This window comes from Nothobranchius furzeri, chromosome 2, assembly GCF_043380555.1.
Source record: "Nothobranchius furzeri strain GRZ-AD chromosome 2, NfurGRZ-RIMD1, whole genome shotgun sequence".
NCBI classification, from domain to species: domain Eukaryota; kingdom Metazoa; phylum Chordata; class Actinopteri; order Cyprinodontiformes; family Nothobranchiidae; genus Nothobranchius; species Nothobranchius furzeri.
The window spans coordinates 100,926,213-100,944,404 of NC_091742.1; the positions used below are offsets into that span (position 1 = coordinate 100,926,213).

The 18,192-nt window shown below is 42.7% G+C and overlaps 1 protein-coding gene across 2 annotated transcripts in view; it reads left to right on the plus strand.

Annotated features, from left to right (window-relative positions):
• The window catches only part of LOC129160614 (gastrula zinc finger protein XlCGF8.2DB-like), a 35,892-nt gene that overhangs the window by 17,107 nt on the left and 593 nt on the right, over window positions 1-18,192 (plus strand). For both annotated transcript variants that reach the window (XM_070548668.1, XM_070548667.1), the window contains 2 exons: window positions 8,547-15,443; window positions 15,575-18,056. In XM_070548668.1, coding sequence (XP_070404769.1) covers window positions 8,558-9,586 — 1,029 coding nt within the window. In that variant the 5' untranslated portion in view covers window positions 8,547-8,557 and the 3' untranslated portion in view covers window positions 9,587-15,443; window positions 15,575-18,056. The remainder of the gene's footprint in view (window positions 1-8,546; window positions 15,444-15,574; window positions 18,057-18,192) is intronic.

Genomic DNA, 18,192 nt, shown 5'->3' on the forward strand with positions numbered 1-18,192 from the left:
ACAAACCACCACCAGGCCAGCAGCAGCTACCAAGCCACCACCAGGCCAGCAGCAGCCTACAAGCCACCACCAGGCCAGCAGCAGCTACCAAGCCACCACCAGGCCAGCAGCAGCTACCAAGCCACCACCAGGCCAGCAGCAGCTACCAAGCCACCACCAGGCCAGCAGCAGCTACCAAGCCACCACCAGGCCAGCAGCAGCCTACAAGCCACCACCAGGCCAGCAGCAGCTACCAAGCCACCACCAGGCCAGCAGCAGCTACCAAGCCACCACCAGGCCAGCAGCAGCTACCAAGCCACCACCAGGCCAGCAGCAGCCTACAAGCCACCACCAGGCCAGCAGCAGCTACCAAGCCACCACCAGGCCAGCAGCAGCTACCAAGCCACCACCAGGCCAGCAGCAGCTACCAAGCCACCACCAGGCCAGCAGCAGCTACCAAGCCACCACCAGGCCAGCAGCAGCCTACAAGCCACCACCAGGCCAGCAGCAGCTTCCAAACCACCACCAGGCCAGCAGCAGCTACCAAGCCACCACCAGGCCAGCAGCAGCCTACAAGCCACCACCAGGCCAGCAGCAGCTTCCAAACCACCACCAGGCCAGCAGCAGCTACCAAGCCACCACCAGGCCAGCAGCAGCTACCAAGCCACCACCAGGCCAGCAGCAGCTACCAAGCCACCACCAGGCCAGCAGCAGCTACCAAGCCACCACCAGGCCAGCAGCAGCCTACAAACCACCACCAGGCCAGCAGCAGCTACCAAGCCACCACCAGACGATTCTGGACTATACCAAAGGCCAATAGGCCCGGAAGCCCAGGTTTTACTAAACACTAATTGCTAAAAAGGAAAAAATACCAGCAACCAGCATCTGGGAAAGCCACAGGCTACAGGCATCAACTCAGGAAGCTGAACTAAAGGATTCAACATCACCAATTAGCAACTGGGTGAGTCATTGGCTACAGGCCTCAACACAAGCTACCAAGAAACAGGTTTAACTGCTGATAGTAACAGTTTTTCAAGATGGGACCAAAGAGGATTAATAATGACGAAGTGGATGAAATTAAAAAATCACTTGACTTTCTGGCTGAAGAACTTACAACAGTCAGGCAACAACAGAAAAGTATTATGGATTTGGTACTAGAAGTAAAAAAACTGAAACAACAAAATGTTGAGAAGGACAAACAAATCTATATTTTGCAAAAACGAGTGGATGAACTAGAGCAATATTCAAGAATAAATGATGTTGTCATTACAGGAGTTGATATAAAACCTAGATCATATGCTCGAGCAGTAGCAAATAATAATGGGGAGGAGCCATCTGATACAGATATGAATCATGTGGAAAGGCAGGTAACAACTTTCTTTCACTCACAGGGTATTGAAATCAGTGAGAACAACATTGAAGCATGTCATGTTTTATCAAGCAGGAATACGAAGGGAACAGTGTCTGTGTTAATGAGATTTGTGAGCAGAAAGAAGAAAGTGAATCTGAGGTTGTTACAAGGCTAAAAAATCAAGAAGCAGTAAATTCATTTAAAACTGACTTAATGGAACAAAATTGGGAGGAGGTTTATGTGGAAGATGCAAATATGGCTTATGGAAAATTTTAAAATATTGTAACTTCTCTATGAAAAAACTGCCCATTGTTTTATAGGGTGGATAAGAATAAATATGCTGAAAAGCCGTGGATAACCAAGGGGATTCAGAAGGCTTGCAGGAAAAAAAAGCTGTATAAAGACTTTTTAAAGAAAAGAACGGAGGAAGCAGAACAGAATTACAAGACATACAAGAATAAATTAATAAGTATTATGAGATCTAGTAAAATAAATTATTATTGGAAGGAAATAAATCTAACATTAAAAATATGTGGCGCATATTAAATGATGTAATAAAAAAGGGTAGTGGCACCAATAGTCTTCCAAATATTTTTCTAACAAAAGACAATCAAGAAATTTATCAGTCTAAAGAAATAGAAAATTAATTCAATAAGTATTTTACTGAAATTGGGCCAAATTTGACAAAGGATATATCAAATACTAAATTAGATGTTGATGCTGTGAGTAAAATAACAAATTTAGATAAAACCATATTTATTCAAGGCACAAATGAAAATGAAGTTATAAGAGTTGTTAAAACATTTAAAAGTAAAAAGTCAGCAGATTTACATGGATTTGATAAGTCTGTTGTAAAAGAAATCATTGAGATTATAGCCAAACCACTTAGACATATTTGTAACCAGTCTCTCCAATCAGGAAGATTTCCTGAAAGGATGAAGGTTGCAAAAGTCATTCCTGTCTATAAGGCCGGAGACAAACATGACTTTTCTAATTATAGACCAATTTCTATTTTATCTCGGTTCTCCAAAATACTAGAAACAATATTTCATAAAAGATTGTATGACTTTATCGAGCATCATGATATTCTTTCTGAACAGCAATATGGTTTTAGACGTGATCGGACAACTTCTCTGGCCATTGTTGATCTAGTGGAGAAAATATCTGATGCAACTGACAACAAACAATATGCTGTTGGGGTCTTCTTAGACCTGACCAAAGCTTTTGATACTGTTAATCATGACTTAGTAGTAAAAGAAATTGTGTAGATATGGCCTCAGGGGTGTGGCCTATGACTGGATTAAGAGTTATTTAGAGAACAGACTCCACTATGTCCACATTAACAACACTGATTCACAGCTACTGACAGTGACCACCGGTATCCCACAGGGATCAGTGTTAGGTCCCTTGTTGTTTATTCTTTATATTAATGACATATGTTTAGTTTCTAAAACATTGCATTTAATACTATTTGCAGATGATACTAATGTTCTAAGTTTTGGGAAAGATTTAATAACATTAATGGACAAGGTTGAGAAAGAGAAAGAATTAAATGCATTAAAGTGTTGGTTTAATTTAAATAAATTAATTTTAAATATAAATAAAACAAAATTTATCATATTTACTAATAGAGCAATTACAGTGGATACACATCTCAAAATAAATAATACAGAAATTGAAAGAGTGAATGAAATAAAATTTCTTGGCGTAACCATAGAAAAAGTTAAGTTGGAAACCGCATATTGACTCAATTAAAGCAAAGTTATCTAAATCATTAGCAGTTCTCTATAAAGTTAAATAATTTTTAGATGAAAAAGCTTTATATCTTTTGTACTTTTCCTTAATTCTGCCTTATTTCATGTATTGTGTTGAAGTGTGGGGAAATACCTACGAAACCCACTTAAAGCCTTTGTTTATCATTCAGAAGAAAGCAATCCGACTTGTAAATAAAGCAGCTCGTAGAGAGCATACACATTTACTTTTTACTCGTTTAAAAGTATTAAAGCTAAGAGAATTAGTTACATTAAGAACTGCACAGTTTATGTATGAAGTGATGTATAATTTGATGCCAAAACAAATTCAGGATCTGTTCCAGATCAGAGAGAGTGTTTATGATCTCAGAGGGTATAAAATGTTTAGAAAGACTGAAGTAAGAACTAAAATGAAACAACTTTGTGTTTCTTGTGTTGGGGTTGATGTGTGGAATAAATTAGACCAGGAGCAAAAAGATTGTTCAACAATTATAAAGTTTAAGGGTTTGTTTAAATCAACTGTGATTAAATATTATGAATCAAGTCAATGAAAAAAATGCATAAAACATTAAAGGTCATTATTTTCTATAAAGCAAGAATGGGGATTTGAATATATTCCCAATCATTTCAAATATGATGTAAAAATTATGGAATCGGTATGCTATTCTAAAATTTTGTTTAAGTTCAAAGGGTTAGGGGGGTTGGACTTATAAGCTTATGCTCTGCCTGCACCCATTCTTAGCATTGTGTAAGTTGTGTGTTTGCTTGTAAACCTGCAAATGTTTTTATTTTTTTGTACTATTTTATTGTACTATTGATTTTAATTTCTCATTTAATTTCTCATTAAACTTCTCTCATTAACTTAATTTTTTTTTAAAAAGTCTTAAGTCTTAAATTTGCTTTTTCAAATTTAAGGCCTTAAAAATCCTTAAAAATGACAAATAATCCTTAAATACAGTTTCCAAAGGTCTTAAATGTCCAAAGACCCAATAAACAAGATTCTTTTATTTCTATAAAATTTTCATAAATGTCTAGTTAGTGTTCAGCATTTTTTGTGTACGATGTTGGCGTAAGCGGAACCGTACACATTCAGTTGGTTGTGAAAGGGGGCTATTTTTAGATGAGCACATTAGCTGGTTAAGCTAGTGGGAGCTTGCGCCATGGGGAAGTGTAAGTTTAATGGTAACTGGATGGCTAATCCCACGTTGGCGACGTGGTTAGCACCGGTTCCAGGCAATAGCTGGAAATTATAGCTTAAATTTAATTTAAAAAAATTGCTTCAATTTGGTCAAAATGGCCTTAAAAAGGTCTTAAAAAGTCTTAAATTTGGCTCCCTTAAACCTGCAGATACCCTGTGCTAGCACGCTCCAGCAGTATCACTGGTTAAGGGACTGCAACAGGAAAAAGCACTGTGGGAAGTAGGGCTGAAACGATTCCTCGAGTACCTCGAATAATTCGAGTACAAAAAATCCTCGAGTCAAATTCTCTGCCTCGAGGATTCGTTTAATTCATATTTAATTAATTCGTGGCTTTGCAGTCGCCCGTTGTCTTGTTTCACCCGGACTGAAATAAGTGACGCACATGCCCACTGGACTGCACACGCGAGTAGCGAATATAACTTAACTTTCTCTTAAGCCATGGCGGACAACGTGGACCCCGGTGGAGTGCGAAAAAGACAGAAAATGTCAAGATGTGGGACCATTTTTCACGTCGTTAGGCGGAAAACGTAGTCCAGTGTAAATACTGTAAAATGGATTTAGCCTACCACAACACCACATCCTCCGTGCTGCAGCACCTGTAAATGTCACTTCTGCAAGCGGACTCGGAGCCTCTACAAGATAATGCATTTTAGCCTGTTTTTCTATATATTCTGCGGACACTGTGTGACTTTTTCGTTGTAGCACTCAGTTTCAGCTCACACCGTACGTCTGGTAGCAACACGTCGGACTTAAAATGTGCTAAAAATAGCAGTTTTTACACAACACGTCGGACTTTTTATTGTGTTGTTATTGATGTTTGTTGTCCCTCAGGATTGCTGCAGGAGGACACGGGTATTTATGAGTGGTGGAGGAAAACGAAAGAAAGTAAATAAATGTTTTGTGATCAGTATAATTTGACAAAACCACGGCAAACATGCTTTCTCGACAATCCTTGTTATTGTGTGAGAAAAAAAGTGTAGAAATTAAAACGGACGTGTGTTAATAGGGAAACAGCCGGCGAGCTGTTTGCGCATGCGCCGTGAGCGGTTCTGGTTGTTTGGGCCGCAGCCGCTCGCAGCGCTACTTCAACAGTTATCCTCCTAGTTTTTGTCTGGCTTGCAGGCTAGCAGATTCTCGCACGAGGGGAAAATCGGCTCAGGTTGTGTACTTATTTTTTGCACAGCCATTTGTTTACTGTGAAGTAAAGTTGTGCTGAAGTTTTGCAAACTAATTTTGAATAAAACTTGAAGAATAACTGGCAATTGCTTGCTCATTTTAACAGGTCTTTCATAATTATAACATGCTATTTGATATAATGGTTTACAAATACAAAAGGGTAATTTATTAGAGTACTCGATTAATCGAAAAAAATATTCGATAGAGTACTCTATTACAAAAATATTCGATAGCTGCAGCCCTAGTGGGAAGTCTTGTAGAAGGACCACCAGCGCTGAACAGGCGTGCGTGTGTGTGTGTGTGTGTGTGTGTGTGTGTGTGTGTGTGTGTGTGTGTGTGTGTGTGTGTGTGAGCGTGTATTTGGTATTTTTAACAGCCTCGTTTCGTGCCGACAGAAACGCAGCTCTGTGCGGTAAGACTCGCGGTGGCGGCCTGTGTATTTACATCAACGCGAAATGGTGCAAGAACTCTGTGCTAGCTTCTAGCTATTGCTCACCGCTGGTGGAGTTTGTGACTGTTAGATGCAGACCTTTTTATTTACCACGGGAATTCACCACTGTTTTTATTGGAGTGTACATTCCACCTAGCGCTAATGCTAAGGAAGCGTTGGGAGAACTGTACACAAACATCAGTGAACTGCAAAACACACACCCGGATGGACTGTTCATTGTTGCTGGAGATTTTAACCATGCAAGCCTCCAGTCAGTGCTTCCTAGATTGCATCAGTATGTGGACTTTGCCATCTCCACTGCACTCCATCTTGCCCTCACACATCTGGACAAGAAGGACACACGTTCGGATGCTGTACATAGATTTCAGCTCAGCGTTCAACACGATCATCCCCCAACAACTGATCGGAAAACTGAGCCTGTTGGGCCTGAACACCTCCCTCTGCAACTGGATCCTGGACTTCCTGACTGGAAGGCCTCAGTCAGTACGGATTGGGAACTGCACCTCCAGCACCACCACACTGAGCACGGGGGCCCCACAAGGCTGTGTGCTCAGTCCTCTGCTGTTCACACTGCTGACTCATGACTGTGTAGCAACACACAGTTCAAATCATATCATTAAGTTCGCTGATGACACAACCGTGGTGGGTCTCATTAGCAAGAACGACGAGTCAGCTTACAGAGAGGAAGTGCAGAGGCTAACGAACTGGTGTATGGACAACAACCTGTCTCTGAATGTTGACAAGACAAAAGAGATGGTTGTTGACTTTAGGAGGATACGAGGTGACCACTCACCGCTGAGCATCAACGGCTCCTCTGTGGAGATCGTCAGCGTTATCAAATTCCTGGGAGTTCAGCTGGACAAAGACCTCAGCTGGTCCCTCAACAACAGCTTCTTGCACAAGAAAGCCCAACAGCGTCTCTTCTTTCTGAGAAGACTGAGAAAGGCCCAGCTTAATTTAAGTTTAATGACAGTTGAACGGTCACAACTGTAAAATAATATCACAGGAATTAGGAAAGAATAACAACATCTACTCTATCTTCCTTGCCTGGACTCGAACCTGGATCCTCCAGGGGGAGAGTCACCCGCTCTACCAGCTGAGCCATGACAGCAACTACTGAATACCAGATTCTTTTATATAGATAGGTAGAGGGTAAAGTGCGGGGTAAACTAACCAATCAGAGGACAGAGAAGATCTGCCACAGGCCACGCCTCCAGAGTGCCAAAACCCCTTCACAGCCGAGCGAGCAGAGTCAGAAACCGAGCGCGCAGAGAGGCTGCCGCGTGCGCACGTTTTCCTCTGCCGTGTGCTCGTTGGCAACGTGCGCACGCAGGTTTGTCACTTGTGCACGTCCTTGTGCGCTCACAGACACAGTTTGCTCCCTCTCAGTGCACAAATGACCTCTCGCTATGTATATTTTCACTCGCGAGTCCCGTTCACACGCGCGATGTGGACCCAATCCACGTGCACGGGTTGTGGCACGTCTCTGACGCCATACAACTAGGGAACACTTTATGTGATGAATGGCTGTACGTGGATGGAATGTAAGGTGTGATGATGTGTGAATGTGATGTTATCAGAACCTTCGTATCTGGAGAAACTGAGTTCTGAGTGGGAGTGAAGTTGGTCTGCTATAACTATAGTGATGGTTTATAAAACCACATCAGACGCAATCCTGTGAGCCTGTGTACCCTTCGTCGGAGGCCCCCATTGTAGATCCGTACTGTCAGGAAGTCGTATGGACCTCAAAGGTACCAAAGTCCGTAGGAGAAACCGCAGTACCACCAGACCGGTCTCGAGATGTCTCCAGGTCACCACGGTTGTTTGCGTCTTAGGAATAACTCTTAAGGAGTTAAAGCTGGTTCAGCTTCATTCTGAAGGAACCGTTTGCGGTCAGCTGTAGCGTGCAACAGGTTTTGACAGCTTGTCAAAAGATGCGATGGGAACAGAGTTTCCCTCCGATGGCCTGTCAGAGTCAGGCTCAACTGAAATCACTCAGGAAGTGATGCTGTTTGAAATAATGGCCATATCTTGGTTTACTGATAAATCAGAACTTGCCCTGTAAAAGGGTTTTGCCAACAAACTCGGATACACACCTCCCTCAGATATGAAGATGCTGATTTTGTGGATAAGAAAATATCTATGTGCAGTGACGTTAATTCTAACTTGCGTCATGGAGATATGGAGAGTGTGTTGTCCAGTCAGTGTGCAGATTAAATATATGGGTCATATTTCATTTCATCCTTGTTAATCTTTCACTGTAATAATAATAATATTCATTTCAACTTCAGTAATTTAAGCACAGATTAATCAACATTTCATTTAACCATATTGTCCATTTCATTATATGATGAGTTACTCATATTGTTCATCCGCCTTGTTCTGTGAATAAACAATGAAAATGAATAAAAACCAGTCTTGGATAGGAGTGAGCTTGCGAGGAACCTTGGCCAAGCAACAGTATCTTTCTTGCAGATTGAAAGCACCAGTTAAGACTTATGTCTCCATATGGCCAGATACTGAAGAGGTCAGACTGTAGATGAAAAACTGACCATTCCTGGAGGCTACACAGTTCTTACTTGAACAGTATAAAAATATCTCATCCTGCCGCTTTAATGTTTTTGTGTCTGTGTTTGTAGGTGTTCAGCAAATGGTGAAGCAGCCAGCTCCTGAAGAACTGAGGCCTCCTTTGAACCAGAAGGACATGGAGCCCCTCGACATGAAGCAGGAAGAGGAGGAGCAGCTTGATGAGATTAAAACTGATGCCACCAACATTTCATTCTCTGCAGTTTCTCATCAGTTTAAGGAAGAAGGAAGAGAAGTTCTGTTGTCACAGTTTGATCAGAACCAACCTAAAGACAGAGATCTTCCAACCAGCAGCACCACTGACCAGATGAAAGCAGAAAGTGGTAGAGAGGACTGTGGAGGAGCAAAACGTACCAGGAATCTAGATCCAAAACTTTATAAAGATGATTCCAACTCTTCAGAGACTGAAGTCAGCCAAGATGAAGATGATGACCAGGATGGAAACAATTCTGACTGTCAGCTAAAGCCTTTTGCTTGTAAGCTCTGTGGGAAACGATTTAGTGTGAAGTCAACTTTAACAAGACACAAGAGTATCCACACAGGACAGAAGCCTTTTGCCTGTGAGTTCTGTGGGAAAAGATTTTCCCAAAAGGGAAGCTCGAAGAGACACATGAGAGTCCACACAGGACAGAAGCCTTTTGCCTGTGAGCTCTGTGGACAAGGATTTAGTCATAAGTTCAGTTTAAACACTCACATGAGAGTCCACGCAGAACAGAAGTCTTTTGCTTGTGAGCTCTGTGGGCAAAAATATAAACATAAGAGTAATTATGACAGACACAAAAAAGTCCACACAGGACAGGATATATGTGCTTGTGAGCTCTGTGGACAAAGATTTGTTCGAATGGAACATTTAGACAGACACATGAGTGTCCATACAGGACAGAAGCCTTTTGTTTGTGAGCTCTGTGGACAAAGATTTATCCGAAAGGACCATTTAGACGTTCACATGAGAGTCCATACAGGACAGAAGCCTTTTGTTTGTGAGCTCTGTGGACAAAGATTCACTCAAAAGGTAAATTTATGTACACACACGAGAGTCCACACAGGACAGAAGCCTTTGCCTGTGAGCTCTGTGGACAGAGATTTAGTGTAAAGTAAAGTTTAAACCGTCACATGAGAGTCCACACAACACACAAAGCATCAGTTTAACTCCAATGATTATTATTGTAATTCTCACATCTTTAATGTTTAGTTTAGTTGTTTAGTCAGTGGTTTCAGGTTTGGTTGGTCAACACAATCCTCCCAGACCTCCTCCAAGTCAAACTGTCCCATATGAACGTGCCTGACCCAATTCTGACGGACAGGAAGCAGAAAATGAGGCTGGGGAAGAATGTCTCTGACCTGCAGACCATCAGCACCAGTTCTCCTCAGGGCTGTGTTCTCTCCTCTCTGCTCTTCTTCCTGTACACCAACGGCTGCACTCCAACCACGAGTCTGTCAAGCTTGTCACGTTTGCGGACAACCCCACCGTCATCGGGGATGAGTCTGCCTACAGAAGGAGGTGGAACGGCTGGTGTCCTGGTGCAGCCACAACAACCTGGTGCTAAACACCCAGTCCACGATGGTGGACTCGTGTCACTTCCTGGGCACCACCATCACCCAGGACCTTAAGTTGGAGCCCACCATCACCTCCATCGTAAAAAGGCCCTGCAGAGGATGAACTTCCCAAGGCAGCTGAAGAAATTCAACCTGTCAGTACAGTCGATGAGGCGGTTCTACACCGCAGTCATCGAGTCCATCCTCACCTCTTCCATCACCGCTGGAGCCACCATCAGGGACAAGAGGAGACTGCAGCGTGGCGTCCGCTCTGCTGAGAAGGTCATTGGCTGCCAACTCCCCTCCATATAGGACCTGTACACCTCTGGGTCATTGAAGCGTGCAGATGGGATAACAGCTGACCCGTCTCACCCTGGACACAGTCTCTTCGACTTGCTCCCATCTGGCAGGCGGTTCCGAGAGATTTGGATCAGAACCTCTCGCCACAAAAACAGTTTATTCCCCTCTGCGGTCAGACTCAGGAATGACAATCGTAGACCTGCCCACTCCAGATTGTTTCACCTCATGCCCCTCTTATGCCAGTTTAAACAAGGTCTGACTGTAACTACTTTCTAGCATTCTTTGAGAATAAAATCAGAAAAATCAGGGCAAGTTTTTCACCCCCATCTACATCCTACCCCCATCCAACCCCCTCCCTCTCAATCATGGTCCTTCTTTACTCCTGTAGATTTCCAGGACATTTGCCTCAGTCAGAAACACATGAAACCAACCTCATGCCCTGTTGATCTCCATCCTACTACCTTATTCATCAGGATGTTTGACCAAACTGACCCATGCATTGTAAATTTTATTAATTTATCCCTAAAATCTGGCTCTTGTAACGTGACGGAGGAGCCATTCCACCGAAGGTTATTTACCCTCTCTCCACAGATGCCTCTGACACAGAACTAAGCTGCAGGAGACTGCCTCAAGGTCATGCATTTGCTTCTTAACTGCTTCCTTTCCAGCCCAAGAGAATAATGAAGACAAAGGACTCTTTCCTTTTAATAAATCAAAGAACTCTATTTTTAATAAAGCTAATCAAAGTGTTTGTCAATAATATAATGTTGACAGATCTGTTAAATGACAATGTTATGATTAATATGTTGTAATAAGTAATATGACTTTAATCTAGCTACACTAAACATGCTGATCACACGTAATGTAAACGCATGACACATTGCTGTTACTGATCCAATCAGAACCTTCCTTTCTGAAGTGTGGCATAGTCTCTGTGGTGTTTATAAATCTGTCCCAACTTTGATTCAACCAGAAATCAAGACATCCAGATTAATAAAACCAGTCCCCACGCCATCTTAGTTCAGTTCACCACATGCTAAGCGTAGTATTGGACCGGCCACCCGGACTTCCTTTTTAAAGCAAAGAACTAACAAGCTGGATAAAATCTGTTGCGTTTTACCAACCAAGCAATGGTTCCTTTCAGAATAAAAGCTGAACTCACTGACCCTCTGGGTCCATCTGACGCTGTCAACCAACTGTTGCTTTTTACCTGGAGACAATCCAAAGACTAGTCTGTCGTACTGCTGACGCTGTTTCATCGGCTCTGGTGCCAAAGGGGGGTCCGAGGACCTGGCATTCTGGATCTGTACGGAGGTCTCATCCTAAGGGTATGTGTGGAGTAGGGTTGTCACGGTGTGAAAATGTAACCTCACGGTTACTGTGACCAAAATTACCACGGTTTTCGGTATTATCACGGTATTTTTTTTAAACGCGTTACATTTTCACACAAATAAACCCTGTATGTCAGGAAAATATTGTCCTCAGTTTGTGTCTAAATTTAGCCTAAAACGTGTTATTTTGTAATTATGTTGTTTATTTGTTTACATTTTTCCCTTTAGTCTTTAAAATACCAATATTTGCCCATAACTTCTTATTTTATGTCTGTTTGATGTCATCATTTTAAAAGTATTAGATCAGATGATACTCAGTACTCAAGTAGCCTTCTAATCAGATACTTTTTTACCCTTACTTGAGTAATAAACCCTATATCAGGAAAGTATTGTCCTCGGTTTGTGTCCTTCCAGTGAGCTTTGCAGATGTGGGAAAATGTCATCAGGCAGTAATCGTTGTTAAATTCATAATTATTCTCGGAGAGAGACCAACTCTTATCTGCCCCTGGGAGCCCCGTAATGCATAGCGTCATTTCAACATGGCGGTGTCAGCGACACGGTTTATATGCAGGTAGCGGCGCTGCGGCTGCTTTATATAGCCACTCGTTGCATTCTCCCTCAACCCAAATCCTCGGATCACGCATTTTAGCTAAAACGCTAACGTTAGCTTGTCTTGCGTTGACTGTAGAGTTGTGGGTGATGGTCACGCAGATATGTCATGAGATTTGAAGCGTTGCTGCCTTTCACAGACACTTTTTCTGCTCGTGCTGCAAACAGGATAGCCGTCTTCTATCAACTGTCCCTCGGCATTCTTCAAATATCCAAAAGATGCCCGTACTTCCCACTTTGTCTTCTTTGAGGGATAATAAATGTCCTGAGCGCTGCCGTCTCCTCCTTTGGCCATTATTTCAGCTTTAGCTTCAAGAAAGTTTTGGTTGTAAACAACAAAGTGCGCATGTGCCGCCGGCAACTTCAGCAGATGATACGGTGGCTGGTAAGGGTCACCGCGCCTACACCGCAGCCACGGTAATCCACCGAGATAATATTTTTTTTTTAACAAGACGGTTATTATTGTCAACTTTTTTACCGGGGTTTACCGCTACACCGGTTACCGTGACAACCCTAGTGTGGAGCGACAAGATGGCATCTCATGTGTTTATGAAACGCCAATCATAGCAAAAGCAAAACATCACAACATCATTCAGGCTTGCTTCTCCGGATACGAGAGTTCTGATGACAACATCACTCACACATACACCATTCATCTCATGTCTCATTCACACCAAGATCCATTCATCACTTAGAGTTTAGAGTTAGTCTTGTTTAAAATTGTTTAAATTGTTAAGAAATAAATCTTAAACATTTTAAATGTGACTTTCTTCTCTTGTCTCTGACTTAATACAAGTGTTACATAATCCCTGCAATAAAAAGTCCCAATCTTCTGGTTAAAATAACCCAACTGTCCGTAAGATTGATTTCATATTTACTATGAAATCTTATGTCTTACGGGTCCTTAATTAGATGTAAATTAACTCTTTTACACTCTGTACCATCTGTTTTCAAACATGCAGTTGTTGAACCTGTCCATAAAAAAACAAGTTTGGACTCATCTCAGCCTAAAAGCTACGGACCCATTTCTAAATTACCCTTCACCTCAAATACTGGAAAAGGTTGTGGCAGATCAGCTGATGACTTTTCTGGAACTACACGACAGCTTTGATAAATTCCAGTCTGGTTTTCGTTAAACGCAATCAACAGAAACCGCTTGCTTAAAGTTTCCAGTGACATCATGATGGCTGCAGATAATGGGGAGTTCACAGTGTTAGTATTATTAGATCTTCAAATTCAATTCAAAAATACTTTATTAATCCCAGAGGGAAATTAGAGTTTCAGTACACACAATTTGGAGATTGAACATACATAGGCAAAGACACATGACAAGAATTGGTGACTGTGGTCATTCGCAACCCTGAGTCGCGATACCTTAATAGAGATCAGAGGGATTACATGAGGATCTTTCTGCAGCTTCTGACACTGTTGATCACAGCACCTTAACTAAGTGACTCGATGGGGATCTCTGGAACTGTTCTACACTGGTTTAGATCGTACCTTTCTAACAGAAGTTACAGTGTCTGTAGAAACCAAATAATGTCAGATTCTACCCATCTGTTCTGCGGGGTACCCCGCTTTACATTCTTTTCTGTTGTACATACACCCTCTTGGACAGATACTTGATTCTTTTCATAATGTCTCTTATCACCTATATGCAGATGACATTCATCTGTATTGCTCCTTTAAGGATACTGAGTTCTATAAACTGTCTGAATTACTAGAGTGTATCAGCGTTCACCAGCTGGCTAGAAAATGACTTCCTCCGGTTATTGGGGTTTATATGGGGTTTATACTGTTGAACTAAAGTGGAATTACCCTGTGGAAACAGCAATTTGCTATTTTAAGAGCATTTTGAAATCACTGAAAATTAGGTCAATTGTGAACAATTTAAAAAGGCCTTTATTTTGGAAGGCAACACCAGAATGACTTGATATTGATATGGTATCACTGTGGGGTTGTATACTGTTGATCTAAAGTGGAATTACCCTGTGGAAACAGCTATTTTCCATTTTAGAGCATTTTCAAATCACTAAAAGTTTGGTCGTATATGGGCAATTTAAAATGGCCTTTATTTTGGAAGGCACCATCAGAATGACTTGATATTGATATGGTATCACTGTGGGGTTGTATACTGTTGATCTAAAGTGGAAATACCCTGTGGAAACAGCTATTTGCTATTTTAGAGCATTTGAAAACGTTAAAGGTAGGTCAGTTATGGACAATTTGAAAGGCCTTTATTTTGGAAGGCAACATCAGAATGACTTGATATTGATATGGTATTACTGTGGGGTTGTATACAGTTGATCTAACGTGGAAATACCCTGTGGAAACAGCAATTTTCCATTTTAAAGCATTTTGAAATCACTGAAAATTAGGTCAATTGTGGACAATTTAAAAAGGCCTTTATTTTGGAAGGCAACATCAGAATAACTTGATATTGATACAGTATCACTGTGGGGATTTATACTGTTGATCTAAAGTGGAATTACCCTGTGGAAACAGCAATTTTCCATTTTAGAGCATTTTGAAATCGTTAAAGAGTCAGTCAAATATGGGCAATTTCAAATTGCTGTGGTTTGATAGTGTTGATACAAAATGCAACTGCTCTTTGGAAATATGACTTTTGCTTTTAAGAGCATTCTGAAGTCATTGATAGAGTAGTTCAAAAATGAAAAATTCACAGGGCTTTTACTTTGAAATCCAAAATAAGATGGCCCTGATATTGACAGGCCGCTAATAGTGAACAAGCCTAAATTATTTGTTATTATGTTCTTAAAATATCTGATAATTCACTCGAAGTTTACTTTTATTTTGAAATCCGGTTTCCACATCCCTTTCCGTAATACTTTGAATCGACGGGGAACCGACAATAAACTGGAGGCTGGCTTGACACAGGTAAAAGCAGGTGATGGGTGAGAAAAGCTTTTCTCTAGACTTCCTGCCCTCTGGATCTGCTGCTGTTCCTTTGGCCTCTCTGAGAAACGCGCTCGTTTTGCTGCTTTCATCAGATTGAAGAGGTTCCCTCTATCAGACTCGCTCATCTGAGTTGGTCATGATGCAGGATCGCTGCTCGCTCTCTCATCCATCCTGCTCACACTCTCCGACGGAAAAGGCCCGAATCTGAATGTGACTCTGGAGGAAAAAGCGGTTAGCTCTACTCCGTGAACTCTGGTGAGCAAAGGTCCTCTTTTCCAGACTGGATGTGTCCTCAGCTGATCAGAACCAAAGCGTTGGATCTTTAATCTCCTGCATTGTTCTGAAGCAGCATCTTAATCAGCTCTCCTGCTTTGTTTCTATTGCAGCTGTTAGCTAAACACGGCTAAAGAAAACCTGCTACCACTTCAGGATCATCCATCAGCTGGGACTGCTTCATCAGCATGGACACAGGTACTGGTGTGTGTGTGTGTGTGTGTGTGTGTGTGTGTGTGTGTGTGTGTGTGTGTGTGTGTGTGTGTGTGCGTGTGCGTGTGCGTGTGTGTGTGTGTGTGTGAGAAACGTGAAAAACTTACTTTAAATAGGGGCGGGGCTTAGATTTCACCTTTCCAGTACCTATAATGCAGCTCATTCCTAAGCAGCTTCAGTCCAGGTCACACCTTCCTGCATCTGATCAACACAATGACTCATCAGGGGATGGAGAGGAGGGGTACTCAGAGTAGTTTCTGCTCGTTAAACAACAACAGCTACAGCTATCAGCTGGACTCTCCCATATTCCAGTCAGAACTGCCAAAGCTCCTCATTTACTCTCTGAACCCTTATGGGTCACCATGACCTGGATGACTGAGGACCTTCAGCAGCACAACAATGTAAACAAATAAACATTAAGAATAAAAATGTAAAAACAGGCAAATAAGCAGAAATAACAGAAACTCAGGATGACCAGAAGGTGCCACCAAACCTGAACAGGTGAGTTTAAAGGAGACCACTGAGTCCACTGATCTCAGGCTCAGGGGGAGAGAGGTCCAGAGTCTGGGGGCCACAGCAGCAGATGGTCTGTCACCTTTGACCTTTAGCCTGGTGCTGCACAACCAGTAGGCTTGAGGGCAGCACCCATCTACGTTATTTACTGTCAGTACAGAAAGGTGTGGTCTAATACTGGTCATGGTTGATCCAGCACACACAGAGAGCAGCGCTGAACCACCTAATGAACTCTAACTGGACAGCGGCTCTGTGGAACCACTACGTAAGCTCCTGCAGCGCCTTGGTCACAACAGGACGGAGAAGTGTTCTTCCCAGTCTGCGAAAGGCTGTGAGTCGTATCCAGTCACAGGTGTGACCCGCCCACTGAGAGCTGAGCTGGACGCTGTAGCAAAACAAGCTCTGCAGATAGAAACTTGGTCATGGCGAGAGCGACCACAGTGGGAAGAACATTTAGGAGGTAAATATGAAGCTGAGGATAGAAAGCGTCACAGATGACCCACCTTCCATACGCAGCAGGACACACTTCCGGCGTGGCTAGCACCTCCGACGCCTCCACCCTAATGCGTCGCTCTGGAAGCAGAACATCTGAGGGGGAAACGGCGGTCTCTGGTGCCTTTCACCTAACGTACCGCATCAGGTCAGCTGATCACAAGTAAATGAGCTGCGTACATGTAATGGTTACACTCAAAATGTCTGCTCTCTTTCAGATATACTCTGTTCTCCTTCAGATCTTTGCTTCTGCGCTCAGATTGAACCTTCTTACACAGGTGTGGCAGTGTGAGCGTCCTGTCACAGTGTCCCGATTGATCATTCGCTCTGGCTACTTGGCCAAGGGGAGGTCCCTTTGGCTGACTGGTTAGCATGCATGACTCTCACCCGGGAGTCTGGGGATGGAATCCCGCCTGGGCCCTCGTTCCTCCACCTTGCCACACTGATGTGGTCTTCTCGCGTGAAAACTTTTTCCCTGCGCGGATCAAAACTGCTCCCACAAGTCTGTTCCCTGCTCTCACGGATTTTTTCTGTTCTCGCTCAAAACTTGGAAGTATAATCTCCTAGCAACCGCTCAGCCAATAGGAAGACAATGTAGAACTGGGCGGGAACCAACCTCGTTGGGGTGCGCTCGTTTTTACTATCTGTGGATTTGCCTGAGTGGGAACAGCCTGCCGTAACACCTGCAACCCGCCGGCTCCGGTCTGGAGCAATAGCTTCGTTCACCTGGACCAGCAAAATGGACCAGAACCAACAAGACACCCAAGTAAGTTATGTTTCAAGGCTAGTAGCTGCAGTTTATTTTATACAATTCTGTTTTGTTATGCTAGTTTTACGACTCCTCACATTTAATATTACAACAGGAGCACATAGCTAGGTGGATTAGCCTATTTTCACGATAGCTACACGTTTATAAAACCACCAGATCTGAGTTACCCTCGTATCACTCGTCCTCTATGCTATCTCTGGACCTAGCGTAGATGTTTTTGGTTAGCATTCCCACCTTCGTTTTAATGGTTAGCTCTTTGAACATTAATCCGGTGTAATGCTGTGAGTTGTTTACTCCATGAACATTGTTTCCACATCTAAGAGCACAACTGCTAACTATCTAAATGTGTTTCATCACCATGTTTTTCTCGTGCTGTGATGAACAAAATGGGACATTTATGTTTCAGCGGGCCTTTTCACCACGACTGATCTGGACTCTACTGCAGCTCTGACACAGAGGAAACTCTAAATGTTGATAATTCTACTTCTGATGGACCAGAAACATAGAGTTATGAGTTTGCTGCTCGCCCCAGAGAGCAGAGACCAGCCAGAGGGAGAAACCATCGGGCTAAGCAGAGAGACTGACGAGAAGCAGCGGAGGAGCAGCTGGTGAGTTACCCATGTTAGCTTAAACTCGTGTGCTAGCATCACGATATAGTACAGATTTCTATCATGTACCAGACAGTAAAAATAGTATCGGTCAGTTAATATAATATTAATACTAATGAGCGTCTGTCAGTGGTCT